The sequence below is a fragment of the Cololabis saira genome, chromosome 14 (assembly GCF_033807715.1).
Source record: "Cololabis saira isolate AMF1-May2022 chromosome 14, fColSai1.1, whole genome shotgun sequence".
Taxonomy (NCBI): domain Eukaryota; kingdom Metazoa; phylum Chordata; class Actinopteri; order Beloniformes; family Belonidae; genus Cololabis; species Cololabis saira.
This window is the reverse complement of record NC_084600.1, coordinates 31,320,860-31,336,774: the sequence shown is the minus strand read 5'-3', so window position 1 is coordinate 31,336,774 and position 15,915 is coordinate 31,320,860. Positions and strand designations below refer to the sequence as shown.

Below are 15,915 nucleotides of genomic sequence, written 5' to 3'. Positions count from 1 at the left end.
AGTGAACCACTAGGTGCAGGGAGCTGTCAATCAAAATACCCAGCCCTAATTATGCACGTTTATATAATTGTAGCTTCACTCCCAGCTGCTTCAGACAAACCCCGCCGAGATATCTGCAGAGCTGCCGTCAGACATTTCCAGCGGGATAAACCGTTTAACATGTTGACTCGACGGTCAACTAAAAAATGACCTCACGTTTAGTCCTCGCTGCATTTGTACAAATGGGTGGTTGCTTTGCGAAATACAGTAGCATAATGACTATGGATGAGGAAATGATAGCGACTAGCCATTGGCTAAACTGACTGTCAGTCAATCATATTAGAAATAAATGTGTTGCTTTATATAAACTCTCCTGGCATGGTACAAAAACCATTTACCCACCTTAGAGTCGTCGTGGATGTGAGATCAAACGATTGAAACCAACACAGACTGTAAATATGTTTATTTCTGCTCTAGAGTTGGACATTTTAACACAGAGGTCAGTGGAGACTAACTCGCTTTTGAAGCTTCTTCCTGCCAGTCGAGGAACTGCAACCAATCTTCTCTCCTCATGAGACTCATCCAGAAGTGAGATGGTTGGCGCTTGAGAACGACTGTCCAATTACAGACGAGATTCACTGGCGTGTCACACATTTGTAACAGGAGCTTATCCATACCATAATGCATAAACGGTTGGTACCCTTCCAAAACCTCAAATGTTTCCTGAAAGTTGAAACTGAGAGGTGTCCGATGATGTACGGTTTGATACAAGAGACATTACGGTAAAAGTACACTGAGCGAGGCAAACTTTGAGTAGTGAGAGTCAACCAGAACAACAACAGGCATTATGGACAGTTTTGGAGAGCAGTTTCTCCAAAGGCCAACCAGAGGACACCAGCTGGACTGCCTCTAGCTCACCAGTTTTTACTAGTGATGCACCGAAATGAAAATTTGTGGCCGAAACCGAAAATAATAATAAACACTTGGCCGAATACCGAACAATACCGAACATGGTTCTTCGCAGTTTTTCATTTATTTTGCCAATTTTTTCACCATTGCATAAATCAAATACATTTGATTTAGGCATGCTTTTAAAAGAAAGAAATATTTTACAAAATTACAAGGTAGAAAACATTTGTTGAACATAAAAAACTGAACATTTTTTAATTTCCCAGCATTTCTTAAATATTCCAGCAGACATTATACCAGCAAAGAACAATAACTTAAAATAAATAAATTAGCAAAATACATTTTTTGGCCATCTTTGAGCTTACGTTAGGCTTAACTGACTGAACATTGTAACATAGGCCTTAAAACAATAAAAATGCATTAAAGCGCTCAGGGTTTTTTATCATTTCAAATGATAAATCAAACTTGTAGTGCTGAAAGACTTTGCAGATGTGCCCCTCTAGATATTTGAGCAGAACATTCATTGCAAACAGCCATTCTTGTATTATTCTTTGCCACTCTAAAATACTTCCACACTGCTGACATGTTTGCACCACAACACTTCACTCCACGCTCTTCGCTGTTTGATTTCGTCATCTAAACGCACCTGTAATAGATTGATTTATGTTGTTTTGGTTCCACCTGCTGGTGAATGTTAGGTAAAATTCTTATGTGGTTAGCTTTTGGTTGGCCAACGATTTATGTGGTGCGCAACAGTTACGGAGCGGCCAGTCTATTTCCTTATATTACAACGCCGTTATTAATTGTTAGTTTTTTTTCCCACTTATTCCACCGAACACCGAAAGTGTTTTTTTTGCCATTTTCGGCTGAACAATTTCGGTTAGCGAACAATCTGTGCATCACTAGTTTTTACCTCTTTTTCCTTGGATCATATGGATTCTTCCAGGTTGATGAACAAGATTGCTAGCCAATAGCGTGCATAACCAGCGCTACTGGAGCTGAAACAAGGACTTGTGATGCTCTGCTGGGACCCGTCGCTGCTCAGCTACCACATACGAGTGTAGACCAGCCACGAAGGTGGATCAAACCTGCTGACCCGGGTCCCAGCGGAGCTCCGCTGGACCTCGTTTAAGCTTTACCACCGATTTCATTACAGCTTAACATTACTGGTAAAATGATTATACCAGTAAAACCTAAATGTCATAATTTCCTCAGTTTTGTGGCGGTGTGCAGCCGATCATGCGGATCTACAAGACTGACTTGTACAAACAGGAGGTGATGCATGTCGTGCTGGTCCACAGCCCAGCTGATCAGGACGACTTCTCCGAATATCCTTTACTGACTGATGACGACCCGAATGCCATCTGCGTCTTCAGAGATGGTAGATTCATCTGGAGACCTGAGGCCATGTCCGAGACACACAAGTAAGAACCACAAACATCTGAACGAACATTGCATAACAGACCGTTTCCTGCTTGTTGAGTCTGCAGAGATTCACCAAGGATTTTAAAGCACGAGACGTGTTGACTGTTTTGTTAGGTTACTACGACGGGAGACACATGTAGCTCAGTGCTTAACTTTTATTTTTAATCCACTCTATATTCTTCTGGTTGTTCTCCGATATGTTCCCCTAAAGCCTGACTTATGGTTCCGCCTTAAATCGTGTAACGCGGAACCATAAATCAGCCTTCACCCGGTACATACATAGGTTTCTCTAAACATCTGTCCCCGCTACAGTTTTAACTAAAAGAAAATGTGCTCCAATACAGCAGGTCTCATAATTTTATTTTGAACACTGCCAAAACGTAAGTAGAACTTAAAATTTGCTTGACACAAATGAAAGTTAAATTTTAACACGTGGGAAAAACACCTAACCTTTTAAGTGATGTGTGTTATCAGGTGTAATGGCATTTTTAGGTTAGAAATAAGAACATTTCTTGGTAAGATCCTTAGTTATTTGAGTGAAGGCAGTGAATTTGGTCAACTGGTGTAAGTTCAGGGTTTTAGTAAAGACACAAGTAGGGAAATGTTATGCCAGTACCCCCAATATTTGTAAATTTGTTAAGTACTGTGTTTAACAGTTACATTCATGGCTGAAAGGTTACTAAGCACTTTGTTACCAAGCACGTTTTTATCATGTGAATGTATGTTTTTTTATATATATATAATGACAGCAATGGTGCTGTGAGTTTACTTTATGTTGCGGCATCTTTAAAAGTGCACAATAAAATGTAACACTGCATTTGAAACAGCACATTGTGGTAATTCATTAATCTATTATGAAATACGTATTACTACACTGAAATGTAGTAGAAATGTAAAAATTTGGTTAGCGTGTTGATAAACAATGTGCGCTCCTAAAATTTCTGATTGTGCCCCTAAAAATTTTCAGTTGGGGGCTACTGTGCTCCTAGTGAAAAAAGTTAGTCTGGAGCCCTGGAACCTTAAACCTGCCTCAGACCATCCATCCAGATTCTTCTTATTCAGGGTCACAGGGATCCGCTGAAGTCTATCTCAGCTCTGTTCACATGAACGCCATGGGTGTATCCATCAACAGAAGCCTCACTTTCACCTATTATCCCTGGGCCATTAGACTGTTAGATAATACACAACATAGCATAACAATACATAACATAACACAACAATACATTACATAACATAACAATACATAACATAACACAATAATACATAACATAACAATACAAAACAGAACAGGTGTATTTTCTGAATGATGTGGGAGTGATGTATGGGTCACAGTTTGTTGCACTTTATCCATTCATTGTTTTTATGTTTTTATACTGTGCTTTTTATACTTATTTATTCCTTATTTTGATGGCTTCCTTTCTACTTTGGTGGGAACATCCTAACCGATCTCGTTGTAACCTGAGCACAATGACAATAAAGTCTATTCTATTCTATTAAACCAACCCAAGAATAACCCTACACGTTTAATTTTTTCCTGGTGGTTTGCTTTTGGTAATTGTTGAAACATAAAGTCCCCTATACACACCAACAACTTGCTGGGATGTTACCTGGCAGTGGAGGGATGAGGATCTTCTCAGTCCCACCAGCTTCCATCCACCTCGGACTGAGCTCTCCAAGGTAGTGAAAAACTCTGTGGCTGCAGGACTCCAAGGGTGGATAAGGTCTGCCCTGAGTTCCTGAAGCCCCCAGATGTCAAGGGGCTGTCTTGGTGACATGTCTGATGATGTCTGTGAATTATTGTGTGGACATGGGGGAAGTGCATTTGGAACCAAGCAAACGAATGGAATAGGTCAGTCTTAGTGGCCTAAGAATTACAGCTCTGCTGTTTGCAGATGATGTGGTTCTGTTGGCAATATTAAAGCAGCACAATGTAACTTTCAGCTTTTGTTGAGTTTGGCGGCTCCTTTGGACAAAAGCGGAAATGCTTTACCAGTAGTGTGGCAGGGTTCCTACCATCCACCTCCAAGTTACAGTACATAGTGCCAGTGATAGTTACATAGTGATAGTCCATGGGCCAGACCCCAAAATTTCACTGGTCAGTACCACTCAAGGTGACCAAACTTACTGGTGATTTTTGAAAAGATCCATGTCTGTAAATTACATTTTGGTATGATAACCCTTCCTAAGTGGCAGCTGGATCATAGTTATCAGCTCATGAAGTTACCCACCCCCTTCAGAAAATTACACTTTACATGCTGGTGCATATCCTGGTTTAGACTCATGTACAGGATATCTGTTAATGTTTCACAATATTGTCTTTGGTATCATTTTAAAGGGGACCTTTTAAGCATTCATTCAAGCTAATATGTGATACATTTCCTGAATCCTTATGGTCCTGTGAGTATTCCAATGTTTCTATTTTGTGTCTCTGTTGTTCCTAGATGACACAGGGATAAAAGATAGTATGTCATTTAGGCAAAAATTGTGTAAAAATGTGTGTTGTTTATAGTTTAAAGAGCTGCAGTGACCTCACTGATTCACATCTTAGCTTGAACGAATGCTTAAAATGATACCAAAGACAATATTGTGAAACATTGACAGATATCCTGTACATGAGTCTAAACCAGGATATGCACCAGCATCTAAAATGTAATTTTCTGAACTTCATGAGCTGATAACTCTGATCCAGCTGCCACTCAGGAAGGTTATCGTACCAGAATATCATCTACAGACATGGATCTTTTCAAAAATTATAAGCAAGTTTTGTCACCTTGAGTGGTACTGACATCTGGTCTGGCCCATGGACTATGAAGGCGATACCGACCCCTCAGACCATGACAGAGGTGTCATTAAACCTTTTGTAAGTTGATGTACCATCACAATGACTCTGGAAATTTTATATTAAGGTGGAAAAGTTACATTGTGCTGCTTTAAGCTGCGATCAGAGGCTCAAGATGGGGCGGTTTACGACAGGGTTGAGACTCCAGATGAGAGACCACGGTTCTGTTGGAATGCTCACTGTGGGTCATTATATTGTCCACACTTTCTGGGAGTTGTGCAGTTGAATAACATGTTGTGTTTGTTGTTTTTTCCTTCCCGTCAGCTTGGAGCTGATCTACACACAAGGTAGAAATGTGATGGAAGTGAAGGACGTGCCTTCTGCTCGGTTTTATGTTTGGGATCATGCCGCCGTCGCCTTCCACGTGAAAAGGGGACAGGTACCGTCACTATTTATGCCAATAGGATTTATAGCATGTTAGAAAAAGGTTTTGTCGTTCTTCTGATACACTTTCTGGATGGTGTGACTGCTAATCATCACAACCTGCATCATCAACATTTATCTAAAGAAGCTGTAGTTATTTTTCTCTGTTGTTGTTGCTGAGGGAATCAAACTTTAAGCATTTCAGGCGTAGCCAATCTAAAATCTGGCAACAAAAGGTCCCTACATCTATTGAGTGAGGCATCAGGGGTCTACCCTGAGGTCCTGAAGGTTGTGGAGCGAATCCAGGCATTCAACCTCCACAACCGAGTCCAAAGTCTTTTCCAAGGCTGTTGGGACATGCCCAAAACACTTTTGATCAAAAATTAAATAACATGATATTCAAACCCTTTGAATAAAACACAGAAAAATCATCTGAAATTCATGTATCAAAATTGACTGATTGCGTCTTTTTCTTTTTGTAGACCCTGAAGTTCGATATTGATGGACTCAGACAGAACCTGAAGTACTGCAACCCTGACAAAGTTCAATACACTCTAAGCAATGAAACACATCACACTTTTGATGAGGCAAAACAGCTGGTTAAGAGTTTGTGGCCGGACTTTGGCCGCCGCCTGGAGGTGGAGCGTTCGCTCCTGCAGGGTTTTAGAGGTAAATCAATGCCGTCCTGCATCTCAACCCTCCAACACCATCCGTCCAGCCTCAAAAAAACGTCTGGAAGTGCCAGGCAGACATCAGACTTTAACATCTGCAGTTTTGAACAACTTATGTGAAACTAACGTCAGCTTTTTCTTTGAGTGTCGGCCATCAAACTGATCCTCGTTGGATGGATTGGATCAGGGAAGAGTTCCATTGGAAACCTCATACTGGGAAGACACGCCTTCGGTACGGCCAGTCCTGCTGCCAGCCCACCAACAGGTAACAGAAACAAATCAAAACGGAGCAAATCTGAATGTGCGCTTCCAAATAGAAACAAACAACTTTATTTATGTGTACAAAGTTCCCCCGTGGCCACTCTCTGTGGGCATCACCTTCTTTTAAAGCTCAGGGCCTCAGACAGAAACCTGGGAGGTTGACGGGTCTGTGCAATATTTTTGTTCTTGTGTTGCTTCAACTAATGTAGCCGTCACCCTAGCTTTCTTCTGGAGTTTGTCAACCACCACAGTATCCGGTTGGTCAGCTATCCACAGCTTATGCATCTGGGTTTGGAAATCCTGCAGGTTCTTTACTCTTTCATCCTGCACCTCTGCTCGAGACAGTTCCTGTGCAGGTGTTCTTGTTCATTGTGATGTTTGATTTTTACTGGATTGTCTCTGGAGCATCTCTGCACAGCCTGTAGTTGTGATAGACCTGGTCTGGGGCCTCATGTACAAAGAGTGCTGCACACAAAAAACGTGCGTACGCTACATTATGCTCATGGTCCGGTGTTCAAAAAGTGACTTGAATGTGAAAAGTGGTTGTCCTTCATGCACAAATCATGTATGGCGTACGCACATTTCTGAGGTTTTGTCCGTTGGCGACACTCACTGGCGATGCAGTGAAGTGCAGAATATGAGGAAACGTGACGTCAACAATAAGTTCACGACCACATGAAGGACATGACAGTCCCCACATCACCAGATAAGTTACACACGAGTGGAGCTGCAACAATCTCACAATCAGCCACATGGACATATAAAGGTAGGAGCAAGACAACGTAACCTGTCAATCCCCATGGCAGCTTTGGCTGATGGCAGGATCAGGAGCGAGTCTTCAGGCACCACACCGATCTGCTGGTCCAGGATTAAAGGCTGAATTATGGTTCTGCGTCACACCAACGCAGAGCACACGCCGCAGCCGTGACGCCATCGTGAACCCTTCGGACTTCTCCGTCACTCCATTTGGCCGCGGTGCAGTACCCCCCGCGGCCGCTAGTTAGCGATCTTTTTCTGAATGGTTTATCCGACTTTTTCCGGTCACAGTAAATCAAAGAGATAAGGACAACTATTGTGCAAAAAACCAAAACAAAAAAAATCACATATAAACGAAGAAAAGAGCCCTGAAAGTTTACTACTGATTCAAACTGGAAACCGGAAATGCTTCGCATAAGTCATTAATTAATTCCTGACAACAGTTCAACTCTCAAGCCTGAATTATGGTTCCGCGTTAAATCTACGCCGTAGTGTACGGCGTAGGGGCGCGCGCCGAGGGGCGCGTCGCCGCATACCTTACGCCGTAATCTGCGTTGGTGTAACGCGGAACCATAAATCAGCCTTAACTCCTTTCCTCTCCTCACTCGCCAACTCTTCCTCTACGCAAATATGGGTTACACATGCGCACTACACCGGCATCATCCGAGATCATCTATAAATTACAATTTTTATTTAAACTAGATATATCTTTATAACCAGCCCATTACATTGATGTAAACACAAAAAAAAAAAAAAAGTCCCCAGGTCCTCCGCGTGCGGGCCCTGGACACGTGCGGTCCCCTATGCATTCGCATTGTCTGCATATATGGTAGTTTCGCCACTGACCGGGACCCAGACCGGTCTCTCCTCCTGCGACTGAAACACTCCGAGTTACAGCAACTTTTTCTTTATTTTGTTTTTTTTATTTATTTTATTTAACCTTTATGACACCATGAAACGAAAGTCATTGAGATTAAAAATCTCTTTTACAAGAGGGTCCTGGCTAAGACAGGCAGCAACACAGTAACATGATTCCGACATATGACACGACACATAACAAAACAAAACACTGTTGACATTGCTCATAGCATCTGCAGGCAGAATTGGACATCTCAAGATCTGTCAGGAGCGATTTAAAAGCATTAAGTGAGACCAGGGGCCTCATGTACAAAGACTTGCGTGGATTTCCTACTGAAACATGGCGTACGCTTAAATCCAGAAAACGTCCTACGCACAAAAAAATCCAGATGTATGAAACTGTGCGTAGGCATGAATCCAAGCACATTTCCTTTGTACATCCCAATCAACGTGGAATTGAGCGCATATGTAGGAGTACCAGACTCCTCCCTGTCCACGCCTCCATTTAAATATGCAAATGTGTTTAAATACGCCCTCGAGGGCCGGTTTCCCTGTTTAATTGCACCATGATACAAGGAGCTGTGTCATCAACAGAAATATCCAGACTTTGATGACAAGCTGGTGACGATCATTAATTAGAATCAGGTGTGTTAAAGCAGTGGAACATCTAAAACATGCAGGACACCGGTCCTTCTGGGATTCAGTTTGACACCTCTGACATATTTTTTTATTTTTTTTTTAATATTCTTTATTTCATTCAAAAAAATAAAATAATTCAATACAAATACAAATGTTTTTAACTCGTGAATGAAAAGCAAGCAGAAAGAAGAAGAATCTTATCTGATCTGCTCCTTTTTCCAAGAAATAACTTCACAAATAACATAAATTAATCATATAATCTGTACATTAATGGAATGAAAATGCTTCCTGTTAACGTACACATATCCATCCATTGATGGTGGTTTTATAGCAATGTGTGTGCAGTCGATAGCTCCGATTACATTAGGGAAAACCGGCTAAATATTCTTTCTCTTCTTACTGCGCCATTTGTGATATCTTCTAACACTGCCAAAGCTGCCATTGTTGTTAACGGGATTTCTGCACCACTTTGCGCATGTTTTTATATCCACTCGTGTAATTGCAGACAGTTGAATGTGTTAATTGTTCATCAGTGTGTCTCTGATGTGCACACATCACTCTGAGGGCTAATTGTTTTCACATTATTAACAGTTTCCCAGCATCACCACTGGGTGTCGCCAACGGACCAATAGCTGTGGAAACGTGCTTACGCCAGCCATGAAGTTGGCGTCGGGCACCGCACATTTCCACGGTCATTTCACTCTTGATACATCTGAACGTTTGCGTGGAAAAGGGCGTACGCCATGTTTTTGTGCGTACGCACCCTTTGTACATGAGGCCCCAGCTCTCTGAGATGGTCCGTGGTTTATTTCTTACGTTTGCACCTCGATATAATGACGTTGGCACAACTTGTCTTTATTTCTGCAGCAGAGGAATCAGATCGTGATGCTTCATGTTTTAAATAATAGTTTATGTTGTTCACATTGTTATACTTATAAGAGAAGTGATCATGGACACGTATTCTCCGAGTTGTAAGACTCAAAACACACGTATATTGGGCTTAATCTGTTGGTACGTCAATCACGTGACAGTAAAACGGAGCGAGGAGTCTTTTTTCGTCCCACCAACTTTTATTAAGTTCTGGTGTCGATTCTTAGAAATTCAAACAAGAAAAAAAAGTGTAATGATGCACCAACGTTAAATATAAATAATTCAAAAACCTGAACGAACATAGTAAACCCACAGAAGGCAACACAAAACAAGGAACAATGATATCCATAATGCAATGCGGTCAACACAACTACGGCACTGAAACTATTCTGTTTTCTTTCACAGCTTAAATCGGAAGAAAGCCCCCAAATAAATTATTTCTGACAGGAGCGTATCGAGCTCATGGGCCATGTTTTTTTTTCACTTGTAACTTGTTAGGATGAGCGTTTTTTAATGGATTTTTATCCTAATTGTCATTCAAATTGATCTATGTGAGGGAGGAGACGGGGAGGAGTGTTGTACTGACACGTCGACGTTCAATTTCACGTTGATTGCGATGTTCAAAGAAACGTTCTTGGATTTGGGCGTATGCAGTTTTGAACTGTGCAAGAATTCCACGCAAGGATTTACGTTGAAATCCATGCACTCTTTGTACATGAGGCCTCTGGTCTCTGTTGTAGCTGGGGTCCTGCGTTTGTGGTAGACCTGGTCTCTGTTGTACCTAAGAGGAACTAGCTCAGTATCAAAACCCTGAAAACTGGTGACGGATGTTTCCAGGGTTTGATTTTACATTAAAAACATAATGACTGTCAGTCAACTGTTTACTTACCAATGATTTGAAAACTTTAGAGGAGAAGAAGAAATTAATTTGATTTCGAAGACGTGCTCGACGTGGTGTGATGAGGTCAGTGACTCCCTTTAGAAAAAATATACAGTTATTTTTGGTGTCCAAGATAAGTTCACGGGAAACAAACCAGTCTCCCTCAACAGCGGGACCTTTTTTGTGACCGTGTCAGCATGTGGACAATCGAGTGAAAACATAAAATGTCAGGTAAAGTAGTACCTTGAGGTAGGGCTGTTCGATTAATCGTTTTTAAATCGTAATCACGATTATGTAATTAGAACGATGTTAAAACGTGAAACTCGTAAAATCGATTTTTCACTTTTTTTTTTTTTTTTATACCTTGTCTGCACACATATTAATGATTGATACCATATTAATGATTGATGGAAATACCTCTCAATACCTGCGACAAGTGCCCCATCGGAGAGGCTCTTTAATGTATTATTATTTAGCATGCAAAGACCCAGTTTAGTTTAATTAGAAAATGTCTTGTTTTATTTAATTGGAAATATAACTTACTGTATGTTTGCAAGTGCTAATTTGCTGTTTTTTTTTTCAGAGATAAAACTTTATATTTTATTATATTTTTTTTATTTTTACAGAGTTTTTTACTTTATTCATTCATTTTTGGTTTAATAAGATCAAAGTTTGCACTTAAAGCCCAATGGGGCAAATGTTCAATAAAAAAAAAGCATATTTGAAATCATTTCTTTGCCTTTTGTCAATTCACAAAATAATCGTAATCGAAAATCGGATTTTGAGAGAATTTTTTTTTTATTTTTGGGCAAAATCGAACAGCCCTACCTTGAGGTCGTCTGTGACTCCAGATGATGAGCAGAATTATGAAGCATTTCAAATGTACTGGTTTGTGTTCCTCCTTGATCCAACTGGTCAAAACTGAGACCGTGCTCAGAGGTTTCCTCTCCCCAGGGACCCCTCACTGCTGTCTCCAAAGAGGGAAGGTGTTTGACTGGATGGTGGACGTCATCGACACTCCCGGTCTCTCTAAAACAGTCAGCCCCACGCTGAGGAGCGAGCTCTTCGGTTGCATCAACTCATCGGCACCGGCACCCCACACCCTCTTACTAGTCATCAAGCTGGGGCCGTCTTTTGCAGAGGTGCAGGACACCTTGAGCCAGGTGGAGAAGATGTTTGGTGAGAACATCTGGAGGAAGACCGTGGTCATCTTCACCACAGAGGACCAGACTGAACTGGACATTGAGGAGCAGCTGAAGGAGGCTAAACGTCAGCTGCGCAGCGTCTTGTTAAAGAACGTGAACAACAGATACCAGGTCCTGAAGATCAACCCTGACCACTATGATGACGGTCAGCAGGTCTGGGATCTGCTTTATGCTGCAGAAAGGACTGTTCTCAACCAGGGCAAGTGACCATATTTGGTAACTTCTATGGTTATTACCAAATATAGTGACAAAGTTAATAGAGGTCCTTTGAGATTAAAGCAGCACAATGTAACTTTCAGCTTTTGTTGAGTTTGGCGGCTCCTTTGGACAAAAGCGGTAGTGCTTTACCAGAAAAAACACTACATTTCCCATGAGCACCAGCGCGTACTGCCGGAAAACTCCCGTCCCCGTCGCATGCATTTGATAATACGCTCTGGTTTTGTTCTACGGCACCTTTTTCCTGTCACGTTTTTTAGAGGGACTTTTCATACATTAGTAGTCCAACATACCAACATACTCAGCCCTGCACAATTTAACAGTTCTCAGGAAAAATAGTAGAAATGTTCTTTACATTTTCTTTGCATTGCATTTTTTCCTCTAGTGCTGTAATTCTATTCAATTGTATTATTATTTTATAAAGCTTCCTCATTGCCAATTACACAATTTTATGATCACTATTATTATTCTGTATCTGTTGTTGATATTGTCAGTAATTTTAGAATTACCAAAACCCAAGGCGAATCCTCTGATAAAACTTTTATTTTCTTCTGATTTTTCGCTGCTTCGGCCATGATACCAGCTCCGCGTTAAGCTCAACAACAGCTTCTGCTGAGCTCTGCGCTCCAAGCCCCGCCCATTTTCATCTTGACTACGAATCTGGAAGGAGGGGGAAGTGACGTATGCCGTAAAGCAGTCAAAGCCGTAATATGATATTGAGGTGGAAAAGTTACATAGTGCTGCTTTAAGGAACCTCTTTCAAGTATTTTATTGACTGTCCTGTAAAGGGTTGCTATTAAGGCTTTGGTACCTATCAGTGATGTTTTGCTTTTTCGAAATGGGGGGGTGAAGGAGACAGATTTTGGGGCCCATGGTTGAGGGCCCAGAGAGGCCCCCAATGATAATGAAATGATAAGACAGAAAAATAATGACAATAAGTTATTAAAGCTAGGGTCTACGATCTTGAGTTTAAAAAAAAAAGACACCTACTCACCATACAACCCCCTTTTCGGGCTGAATGGCGCCTATTATTTGACTTCTTTGCAGGATTACAGCAGATAGAAGAATTATTTTCTTTTCGTTCTTTTTGCTAATCATATTTCATAGGTAACGCTATTGGGCCATAACAACCTTATAAATGATTTTGATAAAAATGTACAATATGTAAAATCGTAGACCCTAGTTTTAACTAACATATAATCACAAATGTTTTATTTTTTTAATGTCCTGGTAGCAATAACTTTATTTGTTTTGGAAAAATCGACGCCTGCAGGGCCGCCCCTCTCTATTTCTGTACAATGGTTGACTCCGACTGGATCAGCGGCGGTTTCTCACAGACAGAGTGCTCAGCTCTTCCCCTACTGTACTTATCAACTGTCATGTTGTTCTTTCACAAATATGGTAATGATAGTCAAAAATACCATTAAAATGCATAATTGCATGTAAAATAGCATCACAACATGTTGACGCTGTGTCTTGGGAGCCTGTAAAGATTCTAGGCCCAAAATCCCTAGTGGCGCTCCTGGACACGGTCACAGCAAAATGAAGACTCATCTCGATTTACTTTTATTTTGAAATGTGCATCAGATGAATGTGACAATGTTCCTGAAAGTGTCAAGCATGTAATAATGAGATGTTTATATTTGGACCGACCAACATGAATCAAATTCTTGAATGTGTACCTTGTTATTATGTCTGAGCTCCACTGATGATGGTTAAATTGTGATCGGCTTGAGGTTGCAGGGTGCAGTCTTCTCTCCTGAACCTCTGTAGAAGTTAATATTTAAATGTGCAGAACTGTTCAGTCATAAACTTTTCTTCCTTTAAAAATGTTCTTATCATATTGAATGTTGCTTTTATTTCTGCTGCTGGAAAACATTTTAACATTTTATCTATCAGGTCCATTGATATCAAGGTGATTTAAATGATGTAATCGTGTTTGTTTGTTAAAACAAAGTAAACTTTAGTAAAGTAAAGTAAAATGCTTCTAGTTTTTGCTTTTGTGGTTCATGATATTAAGAACATGAAGATTTTTGTTTTTTATCATTCTGGTGTAGATCTGCTGGTGTGTTTGTGATCATTTCCTGTCACATGACCCAGTTTCATCCAGTTTTCAGCTGTCAGACAGATGTCCTCACATTTGTCCCTAGAAGACTCTGGTCTGCAGAGGACTTCCTGGTCCCTCAGTGATAGGAAGGTGTCCAGGTCCTGTAGATGTTTTGTGGACTTCAGTCCTGCTTCCATGTTCCTTTTAGACAGAAAAAGTTTTCTCCTGGAAACTCTTGCAGACGTCCTGGTTCTGTTTCTGATGGTTCTGTCATGAACTTCAATGTTTTACACGACCACTGAGGTCTGAGATGATCAGCACTGCCTTTGATAGTACGGAGGGAGAAACAACTCCCTGGTGAAAGAAGACGGTACTCACCATCTTCTCTCTGCCCTCGTTTTTGTTAAATAAAGACTGACATGGTGAAAAAAAGTGAACCGTTGTCATCGTTGTTTTTGTCTGAGACCAAGTCCCACCCTGTTTGATTCTGATCTGTTTCATTTTCACACCTAAAAAAGACTCTTTTTCCTGCTAACCCACATACGTAAAAATACGTCAAGCATTCTTTAGTTTGAAGTAAAATCTGAATATTTAATTTTGGTTAAAACTCTGAAGTTTGAGGAAAACAGACAAAAAAAGGAAACCTAAATGTTTGAAATGAATAAAGAAGTCTTTGTGTGACTGCGACATCTCCACGCTGTGTGTGTGTGTGTGTGTGTGTGTGTGTGTGTGTGTGTGTGTGTGTGTGTGTGTGTGTGTGTGTGTGTGTGTGTGTGTGTGTGTGTGTGTGTGAGTGTGAGAGAGAGAGAGAGAGAGAGAGATGCAGAAACACAAAGTCTTTTTGTGCTCCGTGTTTCCTTCACTGTAAACAAGCTCATCCGCAAACTTAAAATCCGACTGACGTCTTCTGTCTATTTTATTTAATTTCCTCAACAAAACATAAAAATTAAACTGGTTAAAGCAGATCATGACGTTGAAAAGGAAGCCGTCATGAAGGATGAGGTGTTGAAATGAAACGAAGTCAAAGACAAAACTGACATTTATAAAAAAGTTTAAATATAATTATTCTACATAAAGTTTGATGAGACCCTGTCACACAAACCCAGTGTGTGTGTGCCTCGCCACTCCCCCGATGACCCCCCCACATGACCCCCACCCCATCACAGAGCCTCACTGTTGTCGAGCTGGACACTAACACACACACTAACAGCAGGATGGCCGCCGTCTCGCCGCGGACGCCGCACGCCTTCATCACCTTCATCTTCGTTCTGTCAGGTGAGCGTGCTCGCCCTGTGACGTCACGGCTCGCCCTGTGACGTCACGGCTCGCCCTGTGACGTCACAGCCGAGCTCAGGGCGCTGTCCTTCACCTTGAGGTGCAGAGACTGGTGTCGGGGGCATCGCGTCTGCGCAGGTCTGCAGGTCTCTGGTCCCCGAGGGGGTTTCAAGCTGTGAAAAGCTCTGCAGCTCCTATAATATTTCTTAAAAAAGGGACATTATCAAAAGTTGTATTTTTTTTATTTAAAGTCAGTAGTAATTACATTGTAAGTAGTTGTTGAGTGTGTTACAGTTTAAATCTTTCTACTTGTGTTTGCAGCTCATTGGAGCAGTTTTAAGTCATTGTTTTACAAATAGTAAGTTGGTGAATTTTAAAAAGGGTAGTAAATTGATTTTTTTAAAGTTGCAACATCGTCTGTGTTCGCGCATCTCCGCGGGAGTTTATGAATCTTTTTACATGTAATTAGATTAGATTAGAGATTAGATTAGATTAGATTAGATTGTCCTTTATTTCTCCCTCAATGGGGAAATTCGCTTTGTGCAGCAGCAGTACACTCAATGCAGGGAAAGGGTAAAAATATATAATTACAAAATATAAACAGTATATACATTGGAATGAAAATAACAGTAGTGCAGAACGGGAAAGAAAGAGAAACAGTGCAAAAAAAGCAGGTAGGCCAGACCTCTCACCTGCGGTTCAGACATTTCACTAACTGTTAG

General features: G+C 41.0%; 1 protein-coding gene across 4 annotated transcripts in view; it reads left to right on the top strand.

Annotated features, from left to right (window-relative positions):
• The window catches only part of timd4 (T cell immunoglobulin and mucin domain containing 4), a 30,945-nt gene that overhangs the window by 4,599 nt on the left and 10,431 nt on the right, over nucleotides 1-15,915 (top strand). For 3 of the 4 annotated variants that reach the window (XM_061740388.1, XM_061740389.1, XM_061740391.1), the window contains 4 exons: nucleotides 2,104-2,312; nucleotides 5,417-5,531; nucleotides 5,998-6,184; nucleotides 6,332-6,451. In XM_061740388.1, the coding sequence (XP_061596372.1) occupies nucleotides 2,104-2,312; nucleotides 5,417-5,531; nucleotides 5,998-6,184; nucleotides 6,332-6,451 (631 nt within the window). Of the gene's footprint in view, nucleotides 1-2,103; nucleotides 2,313-5,416; nucleotides 5,532-5,997; nucleotides 6,185-6,331; nucleotides 6,452-11,404; nucleotides 14,340-15,915 lie in introns of those variants that run through there. The other variant, XM_061740390.1, reaches the window with a different exon arrangement.